The sequence below is a fragment of the Vigna umbellata genome, chromosome 8 (genome assembly GCF_029865625.1).
Source record: "Vigna umbellata cultivar VRB3 chromosome 8, Vumbellata_1.0, whole genome shotgun sequence".
NCBI lineage: Eukaryota > Viridiplantae > Streptophyta > Magnoliopsida > Fabales > Fabaceae > Vigna > Vigna umbellata.
Genome location: NC_142172.1, coordinates 44,973,579 through 44,995,843, shown reverse-complemented (window position 1 = coordinate 44,995,843; position 22,265 = coordinate 44,973,579). Strand labels below are relative to the sequence as shown.

At 34.1% G+C, this 22,265-nt stretch overlaps 2 protein-coding genes across 2 annotated transcripts; one reads left to right on the top strand and one right to left on the bottom strand.

The window, feature by feature from the left end:
- Window positions 1-784: 784 nt before the first annotated feature.
- LOC124831406 (vacuolar-sorting receptor 1-like) lies at window positions 785-6,456 on the bottom strand. Its single transcript, XM_047305391.2, has 12 exons — window positions 5,861-6,456; window positions 4,409-5,101; window positions 4,234-4,322; window positions 4,059-4,128; window positions 3,907-3,990; window positions 3,755-3,831; window positions 3,586-3,667; window positions 3,039-3,121; window positions 2,867-2,933; window positions 1,562-1,690; window positions 1,364-1,476; window positions 785-1,176 (listed from the first exon to the last, which is right to left on the bottom strand). Exons 1-12 carry the CDS (start codon window positions 6,165-6,167, stop codon window positions 1,078-1,080), a joined length of 1,893 nt encoding a protein of 630 aa, XP_047161347.1. The 5' UTR covers window positions 6,168-6,456; the 3' UTR covers window positions 785-1,077.
- Window positions 6,457-13,719: 7,263 nt separating this feature from the next.
- LOC124831415 (Glycosyl hydrolase family protein) lies at window positions 13,720-22,227 on the top strand. The gene is made up of 7 exons (XM_088096307.1): window positions 13,720-14,434; window positions 14,632-14,801; window positions 15,021-15,118; window positions 15,215-15,324; window position 16,900; window positions 20,627-21,277; window positions 21,398-22,227. Exons 1-7 carry the CDS (start codon window positions 13,751-13,753, stop codon window positions 22,066-22,068), a joined length of 2,385 nt encoding a protein of 794 aa, XP_087952433.1. The 5' UTR covers window positions 13,720-13,750; the 3' UTR covers window positions 22,069-22,227.
- The last annotated feature ends 38 nt before the right edge of the window (window positions 22,228-22,265 follow it).

Sequence of the window (22,265 nt, the reverse complement as noted above, 5' to 3'; positions counted from 1 at the left end):
GAGAATAAAACATTGGCAGCAGACTAACACTCATTAGTTAATAGATTAGGGATTAAAATTTAAAATCGACAATTTCTAAAATGTATTACCATTCTCATTTGGGGAATGATATTTCATGCAGTTTTCTCAGAGATAAAAGGACATCTTGAATTCCTTGAGCTCATATTTCTTAAGTCAAGTCATTATACATTTTCTTTAAGAACATAATTATACAACATTAATAAGCAACGTAAGACATTTAATACATGCCATCATTTTGTTTAAAAATCTCAAGACAAAAGTGCAATAAACTTAATCTTTCATTTATCTTATATAATGTGCCGCGGTGTTTAGTCCACTGGAAAATATGTCGCGAGCATTGAAGAAGATTATAAATAGGATCAAATACACTATAATAAATAAATAAAAAACAAAAGAAAATAAGTTTAAAAATTAATTAGATGAAAAATGCTTGTTTCAAGAGAAGTAATGGAAAAAATAGAGCATATAGATTAAAACAATAAAATTCATAGTTAAAAATCTCATTTTATTTTTATTTTGAATAGCAACGAGATTTGACAGTTTTAATCACAAAAATAACACTAAAAACCCATCAGAACGAATGCGAACATTTCGTGACAATATAAACCGCCTGAAAAACATGCCTCTCCTTTGAATATTTACCCGCCTATTTTGACACATCTCACTTCTATATCTTCTCCCTCTTCCCTATGTTCACACCATTTCTGCTATTTCAAACAATAAAGCATTTAAGATAGAGGGTGAAGAAAAAAACACCCACCTATCAACGAATGAACAATGTTGTTAATGCTGCAATAAAAAAGCACAATAGGTTACAATCACAAGTGTAGAATAAGAAGTGGCATAAACAGAAATCCTAAAATCTAGTGGAAATAAAATAACTTAAAAAAGTATGCCCTAAATTAAGTATACAACTTGCTACATTCCCAGTAAAAACGTAGGACAACTATCTAATTCTGAACCCTTTTATTGTCCATATGATACAGTCTATGAAATTCATGTGCTCAGAAATCTGAACTCAAAAAGGTACACTTCACACATAAATATCCAATCCTCTCACGCTCTTTCATCGTTGGCATGATTTACAACCTCTGATTGGCTGTCCAAGGGCATATACTGTGCCATGATGGCTCTGATCTCGGAATCCATATAAGACTGCAAAAAGTCCAACAGAGTAAATGTCAAATGTCATGTTCTCGAACTACAGTTTCTAATAATAGGTCTCAGCTGATAAGGAATTGGTGGCTCTCATTATAAATGCCGTTATGCTGTATAAAATAAGAATTGAATAGAAAAGGAAGGTAATAGCATCAGTAAACTGAGAGAATGTGACTACGCTTACCCTTATTCTATATTTGTACAGGAGGTATGCCCCAGCAGCAGCCATAACTAAGCCAACTAAAATAACCCAAAAAGCAGTCCAAGCTGATCTTCCCTCCTGACGGGCAGTTTTACCTGCAAAATACCCAGTTGAAAATAAATAAAACCGACCAATTCAAATGTCGTGAAAGTAGAAGAACATCAAGTGTGTTTCACTCACTTATGCAAGTATCGTGGTCCCTTATATACAAAAGATCTCCACTGCAAGTGCACTCATAGCTGCCCCAAGTATTCTTGCAGCTACATTCTGGGCACTGACAAGCTTTCTTCTGTCTGCATTCATCAATGTCTGCAAGGATAAAACAAAAGAGTTCAGATATTTTGTTCAGGTTTGATGAAACTGTCAAAGATAATTAACACCAACCAGGTGGTGGATTAATAGTAGTACACAACCACTTAACGGTGAGATCAAGTTAAAATATGGCTTATCAAGTAATCTCTCATCTCTCAAATATAAGCAAAAAAATGTTTTGGATGTACGTCTCAAATATAAACAAATCTCAACTAATTTCACCTAACTATTTATTCCTAAAATTCCCTTCATTTAGTGGGGATTTTTTTTCAATGACTCTTTTTAAATGAGATTAGTACAATTACATGTTACTTTCTAAACTAGTGTGAATTATTTTTTTTTTCTAAAATTTGAGACGGGGAGTATAATTTACATAAAATCCAGTTTCACTTAGGGTCTATTTAATCGAGCATCTACAAAAGAAAAAATAGAAAAATAAAATTGACTTCGTCATAAGATAAAATTAGTCCATACACAAGTTAAAAATAAAAATGTTGAGAAACTATATGGGAAAGATTCTACAAGAGCGAGCTTTCAACTAATGGAGTCAACTTTTTTTTTTTCTTCATTTTTCTTTTTCCTAAGCACTTATGGAAAAAACTCGTCCAATTAGACCCTCACTGAGACAGCTATACATCTTTCCTACTTTTACACTACTTTTTTAATTAGGTCTCAACTGATTTAATACAAAATGTTTTGTAGGGAGTTTATGTATGTGTGCGTAGCAAATCTGCTTGTTCAGTTAAAATGGTAGGAACTTAGATTTTATGTTAGATTAGGAACAAATCTTAACCATAAGATCATACCATAAATGGCAAAGATTGAAACATGCGAGTCACTACATTTTAAGAAAAAACTCACTACTTTCACTGTAATACAAAATGGCTTTTGTAATACATGTAAACTGAATTTCATTGTCAATCCAACATGTTGCCAAAATTCAGTTGATTTGTGTTTAAACAGAATTTTATCTCAAAAACAATCGGGTCTCAAACCAGGTTTCAAAAGTATAATCACATACATATACACTAAGCCACAGATACTGTGACTATTTCCAGTACCGTTGTTTGAAAAATAATGAGAATAACCACTAAACAGGATCTAGGTTATACTGCAAGAGCTCAATCCGAGGAAAAAACAATAAAAAAAGAAAAAATTATCAATATATCTCACCTTCACAATTTTTGACACCGTCACCTTTAAAGCCTACAGGACACTTGCATTTTACCCCTCCATCATCCTGTCCATAAGGCAATGATCATATATGCCATAATTCAGTTTCCGTTGTGGATTTATAAACATTGCCCAGTGAAGTTGACATTTAAAAAAATTAGTAACTACTAACCAAACAGGCAGAATATGCATGCCCATTCCGAGCTTCATGCCAACAACCTCCGTTGTTTATCTTGCACCGCCCAGGTCCACTAGCTGCAAACCCAGAAGAAACTAGTTCAATAAAACTCTAAATACATTTAATGAAAAGGTTTATTATTCTATAGTAACTGAGTATATAACACATACATATCATAGGCTCCTAGAATTTTATTGAATTGTATACTAGGCCACTATAATTTAAAGATAAAAGCTTCCAACAGTATCCCTAAATGCTAAGGAGTCGATCTTGCATCTATAAATAATTTAGATTTATGAAAATACAAATTTTCTAAACTAAAGAATCATCACACTCAGTCAATGCACGTAAATGAGATCAATAAGTAAATATCAAACCCAGGAACCACTCTAATTCATTAAGCTTAGCACATTTGTAAATTGAAAAAAAATGAGTAAGTCTGATCATGGATAAGTGTTCATAATGTTAAATACACATCGTTTTAATCCTTTTCTTATCCTTATCTATTTTCTTGCGAAGATAGATAAGTTTGAATTCTAACCTGCACATGTTGTATAACCATCTCCTTTGAACTGCACACCATCCACCAAGGGGCACTCACATACTCTCCCTCGGAACGTATCCTGAGAAAATATTCACATATATAATCAGGAATACAGAAAACTGAAGCCAGGATCGTTACACAGTCATTCTAATTTAAGTACAAATACCTTGCATGCGGTGATATTAGCTGATTTATCCTGCCAACAACCACCATTATTCTCCAAGCACTCATTTGTCTCCACATCTGCCAATAAAAAGTTTTCTACTTAGAAAACAAAATAGCTTGTTTCTTCAGAACCGAATGAAAGACAACATTTACCACTGCTCAAACAAATAGCAGGTTCAGTAGTTTCTTCGAAACCAGCACAAATAGCTTTCATAACAGCACCTTTCTCCAATTTCCCTGGAAAAAAAATACATTAGAAAAGGAAATCCAGACCAATATCAATCCGAGAAGCATATAGTACAAACCTCGATACTGTCTATTGTTGACAACTAGGGTAGGCAATATGGTAACGTCACCTCGTGATCCCTTCCCAACCTACAAACACTAACTTGTTAAAAATTTATGTATGACAATGTGATCCAAGCAATTAAACAATAAAATGAACTGAAAAAAAAAACAACTAATGTTATAAAGGAGAACCTGGGCATCTTGCTCTTCTTTCAAAACAGGATTTTCAGAATCACTATTTGGATCTCCCATGCACCTTTCAATCTTTTTAAGATCAAGGCCTGCAAATATTGAATAATCATCTTTTAGAAATCTATATCAACAAACCACCAATGGATAGCATAATAAACAACAATGATACACTTACCAAGTGATTCAATGACAGCATCTGCACACTTCTTGTTGTATTTTTTCTCCTTCATTGGGCATCTAATTTGAAAATCAGTGACATAATCCCACCACACCCAAGGCTTTTTGGTTTCATTAGCCACCTTGAAAACACATAGCTGTCTTAAATTTTCAATAACCACATCCTTTCCGTCATATCCAGTACTGAAATCCTGCTCAGGATCTGGAGCACAATATCTCCCATGATTTATGCACTGGGACTTGCACTGTTTGCTTAATGTGAATGCCTGAGGACAGTACCAAGTTATATAATGGGGCGTAAATTGAGAATAACCACCTTTCTCTAATATCTGTGCCGCACCCTTAAAATCTTTCACAAATTCCATCAACATGTCACATTTAACTCCACACTCATCATTGCTGTTGGTCCACAGTTCATACTCCACACGATCATCTGGGTGGGGCACAGCCTCTCTCCAATCCAGATTTACATTGACCATATCCCCATTACTTATGGCATCCTTTAACTTTCCACCAAAACTTTTTTCAATGAGGGCAGATGGTATTGTTATGTTCTCTATATATTTTGCAGAAGACCCATCTTCTTCAGGAGTGTCCATGGTGATCAACTTTTCCTCAATGTCATCTGCAACAAGAACAGCAGAAGCTCCGGCCTTTTGTGCATTCCAGACCTTCAAAGCAAAGAAGCAATCTGCAAAAGAACAGATAAAAACACTTAGAATAAAACCAAGCAACATATCAAGACTTGGTCAAACTTACAGCATGCTAGTTTTGCAAAAGCAAACCACAAATTCGAACTAATAGATCTTTATGTGTGATTGGATAAGTGTTTCCAAAATTAATTTTGAATGAAATTAACTTCGGTCAAAATTGATTTTTGCTGTGAAAAGCTTTATGTTTCTCTGTCTTTATTCTAAAAGACAATGCTAATTAATGGTTGTTTCAACTAAAAAAAGTAAAACTTTGGAATCAACTCCTAAATGTAGAATGATCGCTTGAATATATTTACTTAAAATCATTTTAAAGGATCAAGTCAACTAGAACGAATCGACCAAAAGATTAAGAATAATAACCTGAGATGCTATTTTAACGCGATTTTGTGGAATCAAACGTGAATCCAAACAAGTAGAAATAAAACCTAAGACCCGTCATTATCTATCAACCCAATGGGGAAAATAATTATTCTCTCCATATATACATGAAAAAAGCAATAGCAACACCCCATGAACCAAATAGCAAGGTAACGTGCCTAAACCAACAAAAGAAACCAACTTTGGCTCCTAGCAAGCAATACATTAAACCGAGAGACAAAAACCCTTCTCAAACAACGAAAAAACGAGCTAAAAAGCCTCAAAACCACATACAAAATTACACCCCCCAAAATCAATACCAACAGATGTTGAAACCTTCGAAATCAGACGTCAAAATACTGGTAATAAGAGAATCTTACTTCCTCGATCGAGCAAAACGATAGTGGGAAGAGCACCGGGTTTAGATTTGAAGGAAATCCCAGACTCATCAAACTCCTTGCAACCCTTTTTATTGTCCTTAGGATACACCACGTTCCCAGCCATGCTGCCTCCGTATTGAGGTATCCCAAAGTTCCCAATCGCGCTATCGTGCGTTCCCTTGATGTTGTCCGGTGACGTCACCGTCAAACTGTTCTTCTCCACCACGAATTTCGCCATTGACGGCGCCGAAAGGAACAGCACCAGAAACCCTAGACAGACGCAGAACGAAGATCTCCGAAGCTTCATTTTGATAACACCCAGATAGTGATTAGCCTGGGTTTTAAGAATTCCAAAATGGGTGAGCTTCAGAGATCTCTTCAAGGGAGAAAGAAGGGTAAGAATTGAACCTTTGCTTTCTCTCAGTTTCCTATAAAAAAAAGGAAAGTGGGGTTTTTTGTTGTTGTTTAACAAAACAAAACTGGATTTAGTACTTGAGTTGCGTATATATAAGTATGCGAGGACTTGGAAACGCAAAGATCTTTCACTGTTAGATATCTGAATTCGGGGAGACAACAAAATTGCTAACCTTCTTTGTTTCTTGACTGTAAGTCTTAACCATTAAGCATTTACAATCTTAAATATTTTTCATTTTTTGATATATATATATATATATATATATATATATATATATATATATATATATATATATATATTACATTGTGTGTGTGTGACGTGAGATAAACATTTTGAAAGTTAGGTATTTGAAACAAGAAACACTTTATACAATGATTTTCTTTTTTCTTTTAATTACTTTTTACATATATCATCTTTTGCATATAATAATGATAATAAAAATATGACTTAAATCCTTACTTGTTTCCTGTGTTAAATTCCAGTATTCGATTTTAAAAAATGTAGATATTGAATTTTTATGTTATCAAAATTGTTTGAATAAAGTCAAGTTGATTAAGTTGGTAAAAATTACATTAAATGTTATGGTAGCAAAAACAATTTTTTTTAAAAATGTTAGGCACCCCTCAGCTCCTTCAAGATCAATATGTTAGGGTCCAGCTTTCTCTCTCTTATATTAATAATTTTATAAATGTAAGATTTTTATTCCTCTTTTGCATTATTTTAGTATTTAAATATTATTTAATAAATTAAAATAAAAGCTAAAATCACATTTAAAATAAAAAATATAATCTTTATTAACACTAATATATAAAATTTCAAGTCTACATAATTCGTTCTAATCCTTTCTACATCCTGATGAATATCTCTAATAAAAAGAAAATATAGACAAAATATAGACAAAATAGAGACCAAATTTCGATTGTGCTACTGCCGGTCATGGACTTCGACATCATCATCGGCGCTATCAGCCTGAACGATCAACGACCTCCACGAGATCCCAAACGCGAACTTAGGACCACCCCTAATTCGCAAACCCACAAAGAAGAACATAAGTCAAACCCTTCAACCTGCGAACCACCAAAACGGTGTCATCCACTTGCAAAGCAGAAACATAAATCATTACCTAGTGTAATGCACCACCCTAGTGGCTGCGGAAACGCTGATGAACGAAGACCGCCAAACCACGAAACCTTAGGTCCGTTATTTCCCTCCACAATGATGTCATCAACAAGGTTTCTCTCACAACGAAGATTTCTGAGGTCGAAACCTCGCAGAGACGCCCCCGCTACAATAAACACCGCACCACGAGAAAGGTGTTGGCTCCTTACCTGCAAAACCCCTCAACTAGAATCACGAAGGAGAAGAAGAGAGAAGTCTTTGCCACATAAAACGAAAGGGAATAAAGCTTCCCTGTTGCGAGAAACTAATTAGGAGAAAAACTAATTACAGTTTTAATTAGAATTTAAAAAAATATTTAATAAAAATAAAACCTAACCTAATCAAATTATAATTAGAGCTGACGTGACAAGAAGGATATATTTCCTTTTCTAATGAAATCACATTTTCATATATGTATTTGCTAAAATAAATGTTTTTCTAGGTTGGATAAGTAATTTGTCACATCAATTAACATTTAACCTTGTTTTTACCAATTTAAAAATTATTGTATGAATTATCTTAATTTATGTTTCAAAACAGACTAAAAACAATTATTATACTTCTAATCTTATCTACGTATACCTTATATATCGTCCAATGAAAAAGAAAACGTATCGTGTACAGGAAAGTTACCCCGTATCTCAAATCTCTACGAAAAAAAAAATGTTTTTGTTCTCTGTAATAATGTACTCCAAATACCAATAAATTATATTAATACTTTTTAACATTTTAAGGAATTAAATTTTTTATCTTTTGTTCTTATGCCAGTCTCTTTTACAGGAATATAAGTATAATGTTTTTTTTTTTTAAAACAAAGAGATGTATAATTTAAAAATGAGTATCAATACTTACAAAAATAAAATAAAAGGTGTGTAAGATTTTAAAAGGAATGAGAAAGTTTAATAATAATTTGTCCAAAGCATTGGAATAATTTTTAGAAATTTAACTCTAAAATAATGGATAGATTTTAAGTCAAAAGTTTTTTTATTATTTATTATAAAATGATAATTATCTGGATAAGAATGAGCTGTTCATGGATACTTTTTTGAACTACCTAAACTAATGTGTTTTTGTGAGAGATATTAGATTAAATTAAAATTAATGTAATGTCATTTTAAATTAGTCTTGAGATATCTTGAGATGGATTTTGAAAGTTGTTTCACTTTTATTGCATGAAAATACGGAACCTGATTTTAATTAATAATATAAAAGTTATATATATATATATATATATATATATATATATATATATATATATATAAAATATATACACACATATATATATATATATATATATATATATATAATTTTTTTTCTCTCTCACACACATATATATATTTGTATAAGAATAACTTAATATTTAAGTTTATTTTACTTATTTTAGTTTTTATATTAGTCCAGTTTTTATTCTTGTAAAATTACATGTTAATATATTTTTAAAATGTCAAATATAAAAATTTATATCATTTTCTATCTCCAAAGTAAAATAATATCTAAATTTTGATATATAATAAATCCAAAATTTAACCAATAATACTTTCAAGCTATATTAACATTAATTTAAAGAAAAAAACAAAAATTAAATTTCATTTTACAAAAAAAAAAAAACTCAATGAAATTTTTTCTTAAAAATAAGAATTCAATATAATAAAAAATATAAAAATTAAAACAAATATACAAAATTAAGTAAATAAAAAGTGTAAATATAAAAAAATACTAATTAAAAATTTATATATACGTAATCAAATTAGATTAATTTCCGAAAAAAAAAACTTGATGCATATAAAAAAGTTATGATTACTCAAAAGTATAATTTATAACTAAAGTATGGATAAAAATAAGTTTAATTATTTTGTAGGTATTTTTTTTTACTTAAAATCTCAAATAGATTATTTTGTTTTTTTTTTTCAATTAGATTTTGATTTTTGTAAAATTGTTATAAGACCCTTACTATTAAATTAAAGGGTTAAATATGTTTTTAGTCCCTAAATTATTGGCTGTTTCTGGTTTTCGTCCCTCTTTCAAAGTAAGGTACAATTTGGTCCTTATTCTTTTCGAAAAGGTTCGTTTTAGTCTCGAAAACTAACCCCGTTTAAAAATTTGGTCCTCATTTAGTAACAAAATGAGGACTAAAACCAAAATTCCGAGGACTAAAACGAACGTTTCGAAAAGAATGAGGACCAAATTGTACCTTACTTTGAAAGAGGGACGAAAACCAGAAATGGCCAATAGTTTAGGGACTAAAAACATATTTAACCCTAAATTAAATCAGCGACATTAGTGAATAAACGTGATCTAGTTATTTTGTTAATTACGTTAATTTCATGGTTTTGAATTAAAAAAATTGGATTGTTTTAAAAACTTCGTACAATCAATAATTTCTTTTATAATTCTTTTAATAGGAGATAATCTTTTTATTATTTTTACTATTTTGTTCAAGATTGCAGCATTTCTAGAATATAAATATATAGGAAAAGTAATCATTACTACGAATGTGTATATACAATCCAAATGCATGTTAAATGAAATTACTTTTTATTCTGAAAATAGAAACTATTGAATATTTGTTGGAAGAGAAAAATGTATATTTTTCCTTTTCTTTTTAATATTATGCGATAATATATAAATCATTTGTATGTTTTCTTTCTTTTTTTTTTCTTCTCTGTCTTTTTTTTTCTAAAATAGGTATTATCTTTCTAACTATAGTCTTCTCACGTCTATCTGAGTTTTTCATTTCAATTTTTATTTATTTTAATAATACTTTATAGCTTCTTCTTTTTTATGTATGAATGTTCTCATAGTTTATATTTAAATTTATGTGTGTTTAAATGTTAAGTGATGAACTTGATATGCACATAATGGAGATAGATGAAAGTGAAAAAAGGAAATATGAAAAATAATAAATTAAAGTGATGAAAAAGATGATGATATATTTGTCAAACATTTTATATATAATTTAAAGTTTAATTAAAAACTTGAAATTACTTCCAAAATGATAACAATAGTTAAGTTGAAGTATTGAATGTAATAAATGATGATGTATTGAGTAATGATAAAGTAAAAGAAAAAAGGGTTAAATATGTTTTTAGTCCCTAAACTATTGGCCGTTTCTGGTTTTCGTCCCTCTTTCAAAGTAAGGTACAATTTGGTCCTCATTCTTTTCGAAAACGTTCGTTTTAGTCCTCGTTTTGTTGCTAAATGAGGACCAAATTTTTAAACGGTGTTAGTTTTCGAGGACTAAAACGAACGTTTCGAAAAAAAATGAGGACCAAATTGTACCTTACTTTGAAAGAGGGACGAAAACCAGAAACGGTCAATAGTTTAGGGACTAAAAACATATTTAACCCTAATAATTATTATATTAAACTATTATTTTATATTATTTACTATTAAATTTTAACATAATATCATATTAAAAATAAAATTTAAAATTTAAAATATAAATGAAAATTTATAAATAGGTTTAATAGGTTCGGAGGTCCCTATATTTGCGGGTTCGTTTCACTTGGGTCCTCCAATTTTAGAAGTGATCAATTAGGTCCCTAATTTAACAAAATTGAGTCAATAATACCCTTTCCGTTAAATGCAAGGGAATCTGAATGCAAATTAAACAGGTGGCATGCTGAGACATCATTTTATTTGCAGGTGGCAGAGTTTGAGCTTAATACGTGGCAATTTCTGCAATTTTTAATTTGCATTCAGATTCCCTTGCATTTAACGGAAAGGGTATTATTGACTCAATTTTGTTAAATTAGGGACCTAATTGATCACTTCTAAAATTGGAGGACCCAAGTGAAACGAACCCGCAAATATAGGGACCTCCGAACCTATTAAACCTTATAAATATTAAAAAATAAATTCAAGTTATATTAAATATTCCTAAAATTGGTTAAAAATATCAGTTTAAAATCCGCTTTTTTAATATAATATAAAGTTTATTCTAAGGAGATGATCTATCAAACTTATTTATTAATGTCAAATCTTATTCACAGTATATATAACTTAAAATATATTTCTTAACAAAATTCTAACTCACAGTTATAGTTATTCAGTTTATTCCATCTTACTTATTCAATCAAATCACTTAAATTTATTTCCAGAATACATATTTTCTCATCATCCCTCTTATGTTTAGTTTAATTTATTAAAAGCTATACACTTACAGTAATTATTAATAAGAAACGAAATTTTCGAATTTATATAATTTTCCAAGAAAGTCAATTAAACAATATATGTTCAAAAGAAATATTAATAAATGCTTTACTGGTGTATTTTTTTTATTAATAAGAAAAATACATTGAAACTTCAAGTTATTTCTTTCCTTTCTTGTTTGTTCTCTAAGAGAGCTAGAGGAGAACAAAATTTCTTTCAGAGACACTTTCTATTATTATTAAAACTTCTACAAAATATTATATTTTTGAATTTTCTTTTAGTTTTACAAAACGCAATGTTTTAATTTCAGTCATTGATACTGTAACAATATAGACAAAACTTTGGGAACTGACATTTCAATACCCTCACTTATGATATTTTACCACGTGATAACAACTTTTTATTTATTCATAAAAATAAAAACCAGATTATAATTAAAGATTAATTGTCATTTTTTGTATTTAACTAAACTTAGAAAAGAAATGGTTTTTTTCTTTTGTGAATTGAAGAACTTAAGATGGATAAGGAATTATAACTAAGTAATAGAAAATGAATAATTTAGTATAAACTAATTTGAGGGTAATGATACCAACTACTTGTATCTAGGAAAGTTTAACATACACATATAGATCTCTACACTAGTAAGATATTGTCTGTTTTGAGTCAAATCCTCACAAATTTGCAACTCATGTTCATTTATTGTTTTATTTAATGTGAGACTTTGTTTGTAACTAATATTGTATTTGCTTTAGAACAATTGTTAAGCATCCTTAAACAAAACATGATAATTGTTAAGTTAATTTATTTTTACTCAATTGTTAAGTAACCTTAATGATTATGGTTTTATATGACAATTTTTTGTTATTGTGTTATTATTTTAATGTTATTTATAAAAATTAAAGCATGTCTAAATATATTTTATAACTTTTATAAGGTTTTCCGAGATGTGATGCTAAAAGGGATATGATATTTTTGTTCATGTTTCTTAGGAAGTTCTTATTTTCCTTTTACTCGTGCCTTGTAAGATCCATTATTTTAACTTATCCAATTAAGAACTTTTCACGAGTGCCATTTTTTTTTTAATTTGAGATATTTTTTTTTATCAAATAATAATAATAACAACAAAAGTTATTAGTAATTAATATTGAAGAAACATAAGAATATATGTGCTCACCTGTGGAGTTTATTTAGTAAAATAAATTAAGTTACTAAGTTGTGGAAAAACTGTTTAGATTGTAAAGAATGAAATGAGTGATGTTTAACTAAAACACCCATTATTTAGATATATTAAAAGTAAAGGGAAATAGACTTCAATTTTGCTCTCTTGCAATTTCTAATCTATTTTTTTTATTAACAAGATTCATTGATTTTTCAAATTTGTTGGCCAGGTCGAACTTTTAATTCTTGATCTATTATTTTATTTTTATGATTTTCGTGGTCTCATTTTAAATAATTCATGATTTTAACTCATTTTTTAATTTTTAAATGTTTATTTCTTACAATTTAATTAATCAAACTGCTTTTATCTTAAACAAATATGATAATTTAAGGTTCAATTATATCTAAATAAAAAGATTGGACTTTTGATGTGTTGTGTCTTCAAAGACACCCTAAGGTATGACATGAGTAGCTCTTTCTCTTTACCTATCCTTAATCTCATTCATATGTACTAGTAGCTTATTTCCCAAGAAATATATTGATCATTGATATCACACTAGCTAGTTTCTTTAGCTATTCTTATTTAGAAACGTGTATCAACTGTCCAATCACATTCTTTGCAAAGGATCATGTTCATAATTTCAATGACAAATCCATTTGTAGGGCCAATAAAACATTCTTAGCCCAAAATTATTGTTGACACTATAGGGAAAACGTTGGACCATGTAAGAACACCAGTGACTAATGATGCCACGACAAGAGACACTTTTATTTTGTTTAAGCATCTTAGTATTATCACACATTACAGCCACACCACTAGCTAAACAATCCGCATTCTACTATGTATCTCAATCCACAAGCAAACAACTTTTAGCACGAAAACGAAAAAACAGATGCACATAATCTCAGGCCTAACCTTTTTTGTGTATAAAACCAAGCAGAAGGGTTGCAACTCTCCAACTCCAACATAGCATACACAACTGCATAAAGTTCTGGCTAAAAACATCATGAAAAAACAAGTTTGGTTCTTATCCATTTTCCTTTCATTTCTGATTCTTCCAACTTCTTGCCAAAAACATGCATGTGACACAGGCTCTGCTACGAAAAGCAACTTTTCATTTTGTGACACTTCTCTATCTTATGAGGACAGGGCGAAGGACTTGGTGTCACGCCTAACACTGGAAGAAAAGGCACAGCAACTAGTGGACCCTTCTGCGGGCATTTCCCGGCTGGGTGTGCCTGCTTATGAATGGTGGTCAGAGGCACTTCATGGTGTCTCAAACTTAGGGCCAGGGACACGTTTTAACAAAACGGTGCCAGGTGCCACTAGCTTCCCAGCAGTGATACTGTCAGCTGCAAGCTTTAATGAAAGTCTGTGGTACAAGATGGGGCAGGTTGTTTCAACAGAAGCTAGAGCCATGTACAATGTGGACTTGGCTGGGTTGACATTTTGGAGTCCTAACGTGAATGTGTTCCGCGACCCTAGGTGGGGACGTGGCCAAGAAACTCCAGGGGAAGACCCCTTGCTGGTGTCTAGATATGCTGTCAACTATGTTCGTGGCTTACAAGAAGTGGAGGACGAGGCAAGTGCTAAAGCTGATAGGCTTAAGGTTTCAAGTTGTTGTAAGCATTATACTGCCTATGACATTGACAATTGGAAAGGCATTGATCGCTTTCATTTTGATGCAAAGGTACATAATGTCTTCTCATAAATTAAATTTGACAACATTTTACGTAGAAATTGGTTAGGATTATGGACACATGGGGGTCATGTCATGACGAAGTTGTTTGAGAGGTATGCATAAGTGGTGTAGGATTTAATGAAGATGTCTGATTTTTTATGCATGATAACTTCGGGGATGATTTGCTATAATTGCTCCTGCTGCAGGTGACAAAGCAAGACTTGGAGGACACGTATCAGCCTCCATTCAAGAAATGTGTGGAGGAGGGGCATGTTAGCAGTGTTATGTGTTCTTATAATAGGGTGAATGGTGTTCCTACATGTGCTGATCCAGATCTTCTCAAAGGAATAATAAGAGGCCAGTGGGGTCTAGATGGGTTTGTCTTCAATACACAACAACTCATTTGTTTAGATTTATATTCTATACATAACAAGTCTCTGGCTAACTTCAAAATTATTTAACAATTTCTTCTTTTTGCTGGCCACGAAGAACTATATATTAATATAACACAATTTAAGGTCGTCATTTCATTGAACTTTTAATCCAAGTATCCAAACCAAGTGAAGCTCCCTGACCTCTTCTACTTTCCTCACAGATATATTGTTTCGGATTGTGATTCGGTGGAAGTCTATTATGATGCAATTCATTACACTGCGACTCCTGAAGATGCAGTGGCTCTTGCACTTAAAGCAGGTAGAACTATGGTTACTTACAGCTGCAGATTTTCTGATAAGGAGGAAAAACTAATAGTGGAAATTTTGGATAACTAAATGGTATCTTATCACGTAGGTTTAAACATGAACTGTGGCGATTTTCTGAAAAAATACACTGCAAATGCAGTAAACTTGAAAAAAGTAGACGTAGCAACAGTAGACCAAGCCTTGGTGTACAACTACATAGTTGTCATGGGCCCAGAGGAGAATATTCCTCTTCAGGCAGAAAATGATAAGTTAGTTATGGAGGAAGGACACGTGGCAGCCTTTCCAGAAAATGCTTTGCTCAGGAGGAGCACACGCACTAAGATGACCAACACTAGGCTGAGAGATTTCGTGCAAGGAAAGTAGGCTGGCAGTATAATAACAACTTTTGCCCTTTAGTGAGGGGGTGTGTAGAATGATGAATTGTCTCTTTCTCTTCTCATCTGTATTTTTCTGATTTCTCTCTCTCACCTCATATTCTCTAATTCTGTACTCATCCTTTACTATTGGTACCTATTTGCTGATAGAAGAATACAGTTACTGCCATTCCTCGCCTTTTCCTTTATTCTGATTTCTTTTCCATTTTTAGTACTGTTACATTGGTGCTTTCATTCTGCTACATCAACTTTTCTGCAAATGGCTGAGAATACTCGCATGAAAGAGGTGACCTCAGATATTCGTGATTTGAAGAAAGTTGTCGAGCTGTTAGAGCAACGCGACAATGACTTTGTTGCCTTATTAGACACTCGAGATCAACAAACTGCTAACCGTTTGGATGGAATTGAAGCTGCTTTGGAGAACCTAAGACTTACTCTGGTTCATCAGGGACCTCATCCTCCACCTCCTTTTAGCACGGTAAGCACAAACATCTTCGATCCACCTCCTGGGCCCAAACCTCCATACCATGTGAGAAATGTTAAGGTTGATTTTCCACGCTTTGATGGTGAAAATGTTTTGCAATGGCTGTTTAAAGCAGAACAATTCTTTGAATTTTATGGGACACCTGATGAACATAGATTATCTATTGCTGCCCTACATTTTGAAAAGGATGTGATCCCTTGGTTCCAGATGATTACTAGAACTCAACCTTTTCAAAATTGGAAACAATTTGTAAAAGCCTTGGAATTAGAGTTTGGTCCTTCACCTTATGATTGTCCTAGATCTACACTCTTTAAGCTTTCTCAATCAAATTCTGTTAGTAATTACTATACTGAATTTATGTCTTTAGCTAATAGAGTTTATGGCCTTAGTCCTGATGCCCTCCTAGATTGCTTCATTAGTGGCCTTAAACCAGACTTAAAACGAGAAGTTATAGCACAAAATCCACTTTCCATTCTTAAGGCTGTGTCCTTAGCCAAACTCTTTGAAGAAAAATACATTCCCAAACCAAAATCTCAACCACCATATAAACCTTACACACAGACCACCCCATACACATATCCTAAACTACAAAATTCCCAACCCCCTCTCTTGCCTACCCCCACAGTTAAACCATTCGCCCAACCGGCCAATCCTATTAAAAAAATGACACCCACTGAAATGCAGATTCGGCGCGAAAAAGGCCTTTGCTATACTTGTGATGAACGTTTTTCACCAAACCATCGGTGTCCTAACAAGCATTACATGATCCTGCAAGTTGATGAGGAGCAGTGCACCCATGAGGACAATGTGATTCAGACTGATTCTGTAGACAGCTTAACACAGGATGCAATTGATCATCATTTGTCTTTCAATGCTCTAAAAGGCAGTAGTGGAGTTGGTACCATTAAGTTCCAGGGTCAAATTAATGGTTGTTCAGTAAACATTTTATTGGACAGTGGCAGTTCTGATAATTTCTTGCAGCCACGGATTGCTCACTTTCTAAAATTACCAATCGAACCAGCCCCAAATTTCCAAGTGATGGTGGGAAATGGAAATTCAATGTCTGCTGAAGGCTTTATTTCTGACCTGCAAGTTGCGGTGCAAGGCTACACTCTCCAATTTCCTGTCTATTTGTTACCAGTAGCAGGAGCAGACTTGGTGCTAGGTGCAGCATGGTTGGCAACCTTAGGTCCTCATGTGGCTGATTACAGTGCTCTAGCCTTCAAATTTCTGCTAGATGGTAAGTTTATCACCTTATATGGTGAAAAACAGAACTTGCCTCAGCTAGCCCAGTTTCACCATATCAAAAGGCTCCATCAAACTCATGCCATTGCTGAAGTGTTTTCTATACAGCTACAAGAATCTGACAACAAGTCTGAATTTTGTGAGGAAATACCTCAAAATTTGGAACCTGCACTTGTTTTGTTGTTGCATACTTATAAGGAGGTTTTCACCAAACCCTCAGGTCTACCACCTCAACGGTTTCAGGATCATTCCATACCTTTAATAGAAGGCAGTAATCCTGTTAAGGTCAGACCGTATAGGTATGCTCACAGTCAAAAAGCTCAAATTGAAAAGATGGTTGCAGATATGCTCGCTGAAGGCATAATTACACCCAGCACTAGTCCTTTCTCCTCTCCAATCTTATTAGTCAAGAAGAAAGATGGATCATGGAGATTTTGCACTGATTATAGGGCCCTTAATACCATCACAGTTAAGGATAATTTTCCTATGCCAAATGTGGATGAATTACTTGATGAGCTTTTTGGTGCACAATTCTTTTCAAAGTTGGATTTGAGGTCCGGATATCATCAAATTCTTGTGAAGCCCGAGGACAGACACAAGACTGCTTTCAGAACGCATCAAGGCCATTATGAATGGTTGGTGATGCCTTTTGGGCTTACCAATGCCCCTGCCACATTTCAACAACTAATGAATCGGGTGTTTCAGAAATTACTGAGAAAGTGTGTTCTTGTATTCTTTGATGATATCCTCGTGTATAGCCCCAGCTGGTCCTCTCATCTCCAACATTTAGAAGCGGTTTTACAGCTTCTACAATCTCATGTTTTGTATGCAAAGTTGTCTAAGTGCACTTTTGCTACACAACAAGTAGATTATTTGGGCCATACCGTTTCTGCGAAAGGGGTTTCTATGGACAAAGCAAAGGTGCAGGCTATTTTAAACTGGCCAGAGCCAACAAATCTCAAACAGCTCAGAGGGTTCTTAGGCATCACAGGTTACTATAGACGGTTTATAAAGAATTATGCTGCTCTTGCTGAACCGTTAACAAACCTGCTCAAAAAAGATGCTTTTCATTGGTCTGACATTGCATCAAAGACCTTTCAGAGCTTGAGAGAAGCCATTACCACAGCTCCAGTGCTTGCCTTACCTAATTTTAATCAGCCTTTTATATTAGAAACTGATGCATCAGGGACTGGTATAGGCGTTTGTACTCAGCCAAGGCAAACACCCTATTGCTTTTTTCTCAAAAAAGCTATCCCCTCGGATGCAAAAGCAATCTGCTTATTCCAGGGAGTTATATGCCATCACAGAGGCATTGGCTAAATTCAGGCATTACCTATTGGGCCACCAATTCACAATTAGAACTGATCAACGTAGCTTGCGACATCTAACGGATCAGACAATTCAAACTCCTGAGCAACAACAATGGCTTCACAAATTTCTTGGCTATGATTTCAAAATTGAGTATAAACCTGGGAAAGATAACATTCCTGCGGATGTTTTGTCCAGATATTTTTACATGGCTTGGTCTGAAACTCAACCAACGTTTTTGCAGGAGCTCAAACACGACATTGCCATGGATGAGTATTGGAAACAGCAGTTACAGGATTGTGAGCTGGGTAACAATCAAAATCCTCATCTTTCTAGTAAGGATCAACTTCTATTTTGGAAAGGCAGATTGGTAATTCCACAGCAGTCTCCCTTGATATCCAAAATCCTAGAAGCATATCATTGCTCTCCCATTGGCGGTCATTCTGGAATTGCAAGGACGATTTTCAGAGTGAAAGCAGAGTTCTATTGGCCCAAAATGAAGGAACAAATACACAGGTTTGTACAACATTGTTCCATCTGTCAACAAGCCAAATATGCTGCTGTGCAACCTGCTGGGCTGTTGCAACCTTTGCCCATCCCTTCTCAGATATGGGAAGATATCAGTATGGATTTTATCACTGGCCTGCCAGTTTCAAAAGGCTTTACTGTGATTCTGGTCATAGTGGACAGGTTATCCAAATATGCCCATTTTCAACCTTTGAAAGCAGATTATACAAGCACTCAAGTCGCTGACCTGTTCTGCAATACAGTGGTTCGACTTCATGGCATGCCTAAGTCCATTGTCTCTGATAGAGATAAGACTTTCACAAGTAAATTTTGGCAGCAATTGTTTAAACTACAAGGCACCACATTGGCCATGAGTACAGCTTATCACCCCCAATCAGATGGGCAAACTGAAGCTGTCAACAAAGCCTTGGAGTTGTATCTAAGGTGTTTCACTTCACAATCACCTAAGAATTGGGTCAATTTTTTACCATGGGCTGAGTATTGGTACAATACTTCCTTCCATCATAGCATTGGCATGACTCCTTTTAAAGTGGTCTATGGCAGAGACCCTCCTGGCTTATTGAGGTATCAACCGTCACCATCTGATAACCCATCAGTTAAGGATTCCTTACTAGCCAGAGATGCTTTGTTGAACAAGCTTAAGGAGAATTTATTCAGGGCCCAACAGTACATGAAACATCAAGCAGATAAGAAGAGGATTGAGAAACACTTTCAGATTGGTGATAAAGTGTGGGTGAAACTGAAACCGTACCGGCAGCATTCAGTTCAGTTGCGAAAAAATCAAAAACTTAGCATGAGATACTTTGGCCCTTTTACTATCCTTGCTAAGATTGGTTCGGTGGCTTACAAGTTACTGCTGCCAGTCAATGCTAAAATACATCCTATCTTTCATGTTTCACAGCTAAAGGAATTCAAGGGAGATGACACTGCAACAACTATTCCTTTTCCATTACTTATTGATGAAGAAGGTATCATGCTGCAACCTCTGCAAGTCCTCAACCGACGTACGATTCTTAAAGGAGAGCAACTCATTCCTCAGGTCCTGGTTCAGTGGAGTGGACAAGAGGTTTCTGAAGCTACTTGGGAAAATGCAGAGGACATGAGCCACCTATATCCCAATTTCAACCTTGAGGACAAGGTTATTTTTAATGGGGGAAGCATTGTCATGGGCCCAGAGGAGAATATTCCTCTTCAGGCAGAAAATGATAAGTTAGTTATGGAGGAAGGACACGTGGCAGCCTTTCCAGAAAATGCTTTGCTCAGGAGGAGCACACGCACTAAGATGACCAACACTAGGCTGAGAGATTTCGTGCAAGGAAAGTAGGCTGGCAGTATAATAACAACTTTTGCCCTTTAGTGAGGGGGTGTGTAGAATGATGAATTGTCTCTTTCTCTTCTCATCTGTATTTTTCTGATTTCTCTCTCTCACCTCATATTCTCTAATTCTGTACTCATCCTTTACTATTGGTACCTATTTGCTGATAGAAGAATACAGTTACTGCCATTCCTCGCCTTTTCCTTTATTCTGATTTCTTTTCCATTTTTAGTACTGTTACAATAGTCCTGATGAGATTGGGCTTATTTGATGACCCCAAGTCACTTCCATTTGCAAACCTTGGGCCATCTGATGTGTGCACTAAAGACAACCAGCAACTGTCTGTAGATGCTGCAAAGCAAGGAATAGTTTTGCTGGAAAACAATGGAGCTCTTCCCTTATCCCAAACTATCATTAAAAAATTGGTTGTGATCGGACCAAATGCCAATGCAACAGAAGTTATGATCAGCAACTATGCTGGCATTCCTTGCCGCTACACCAGTCCTTTACAAGGACTACGAAAGTACATTTCTTCAGTAAAGTATGCACCTGGTTGTAGCGATGTAAAATGTGGTAATCAGAGCCTCATTGCAGCAGCAGTTAAGGCAGCAATTTCGGCTGATGCAGTGGTGTTGGTGATGGGATTAGACCAATCTATTGAAGCAGAGGGCCTGGATAGAGAGAACCTGACATTACCTGGCTTTCAAGGGAAGCTTGTGAAAGATGTGGCCGGGGCTACAAAAGGAAAAGTGATTTTAGTGATAATGGCAGCCGGTCCAACTGACATTTCCTTCTCTAAAAATGTCAGCAACATAGGAGGAATATTGTGGGTAGGGTATCCTGGCCAAGCTGGAGGGGATGCTATTGCCCAAGTAATATTTGGAGACTATAACCCAGGTAAGACTACTTGTACATGTTTATCAAATTCACATTTTAAGTATTTTACTTTTTGAATACTGTCACTGGATCGGATACTGTACAATCTTTAGACATTAACAACGGAGCATTCAACTTTAGGTGGAAGGTCTCCTTTTACATGGTATCCACAATCCTATGTTGATCAAGTGCCCATGACAGACATGAACATGAGAGCCAACATCAGTAGAAATTTCCCTGGAAGAACCTATAGGTTTTACAATGGTACTTCCCTCTATGAATTTGGTCATGGATTAAGCTATTCCACATTCTCCATGAATGTTGAATCTGCTCCCTCCACCATAATGGTTCAAAGCACATCCATTTCTGAAGCACATAACATCTTCTCTTCTGGCTCAGCCACCCAAGTTGAGTCTGTCTCCAAGGGTCAAGCTGTTGACATTTCCTCCATAAACTGTGAGGACTTGACATTTTTGCTTGTGATTGGTGTGAAGAACAATGGACCCCTAAATGGATCACATGTGGTGCTAGTGTTCTGGGAGCCAGCAACTTCAGACCTGGTGACTGGTGCTCCAATTAAACAGCTTATAGGATTTGAAAGAGTATATGTTACGATGGGGATGACAGAGTTTGTGACAGTGAAAGTTGATATATGCCAACTGCTAAGTAACGTGGATAATGATGGCAAAAGAAAGTTAGTGATTGGACAACACACTATTTTGATTGGTTCCTCCAGTGAAACCCAGGTTAGACACCACATTGATCTTAAATTTTCAGGGAGTATGAAGGCCAAGGAGTTCAAGTCTGAATGACTAGAATATGAAAGCTTTGCTAGCAACTAGAAGCCATAGCAGAAGTTACTCATGGTGTGTGGTAAGAATATAAAGTTGTATACCAGTTTGACAACAGTTTGTGAAATTGGAAGAATATTATGTATGGATCAGATGACATATAAAATATAAATTAATATATAGTTATATATTATATATAAGTATACAAGTATTTCTAA

What these genes read in the sequence shown, in the direction of transcription:
- LOC124831406 (XM_047305391.2), bottom strand. Translation starts at nt 6,167, where the DNA reads ATGAAGCTTCGGAGATCTTCGTTCTGCGTCTGTCTAGGGTTTCTGGTG. An exon ending in CGTTTTGCTCGATCGAGGAA is followed by an intron (nt 5,102 to 5,860) that starts GTAAGATTCTCT and finishes GTTCTTTTGCAG; the next exon opens with ATTGCTTCTTTGCTTTGAAG. An exon ending in CTAATATCACCGCATGCAAG is followed by an intron (nt 3,668 to 3,754) that starts GTATTTGTACTT and finishes ATATTTTCTCAG; the next exon opens with GATACGTTCCGAGGGAGAGT.
- LOC124831415 (XM_088096307.1), top strand. Translation starts at nt 13,751, where the DNA reads ATGAAAAAACAAGTTTGGTTCTTATCCATTTTCCTTTCATTTCTGATT. An exon ending in GCTTTCATTTTGATGCAAAG is followed by an intron (nt 14,435 to 14,631) that starts GTACATAATGTC and finishes CTCCTGCTGCAG; the next exon opens with GTGACAAAGCAAGACTTGGA. An exon ending in ATTTGGAGACTATAACCCAG is followed by an intron (nt 21,278 to 21,397) that starts GTAAGACTACTT and finishes ATTCAACTTTAG; the next exon opens with GTGGAAGGTCTCCTTTTACA.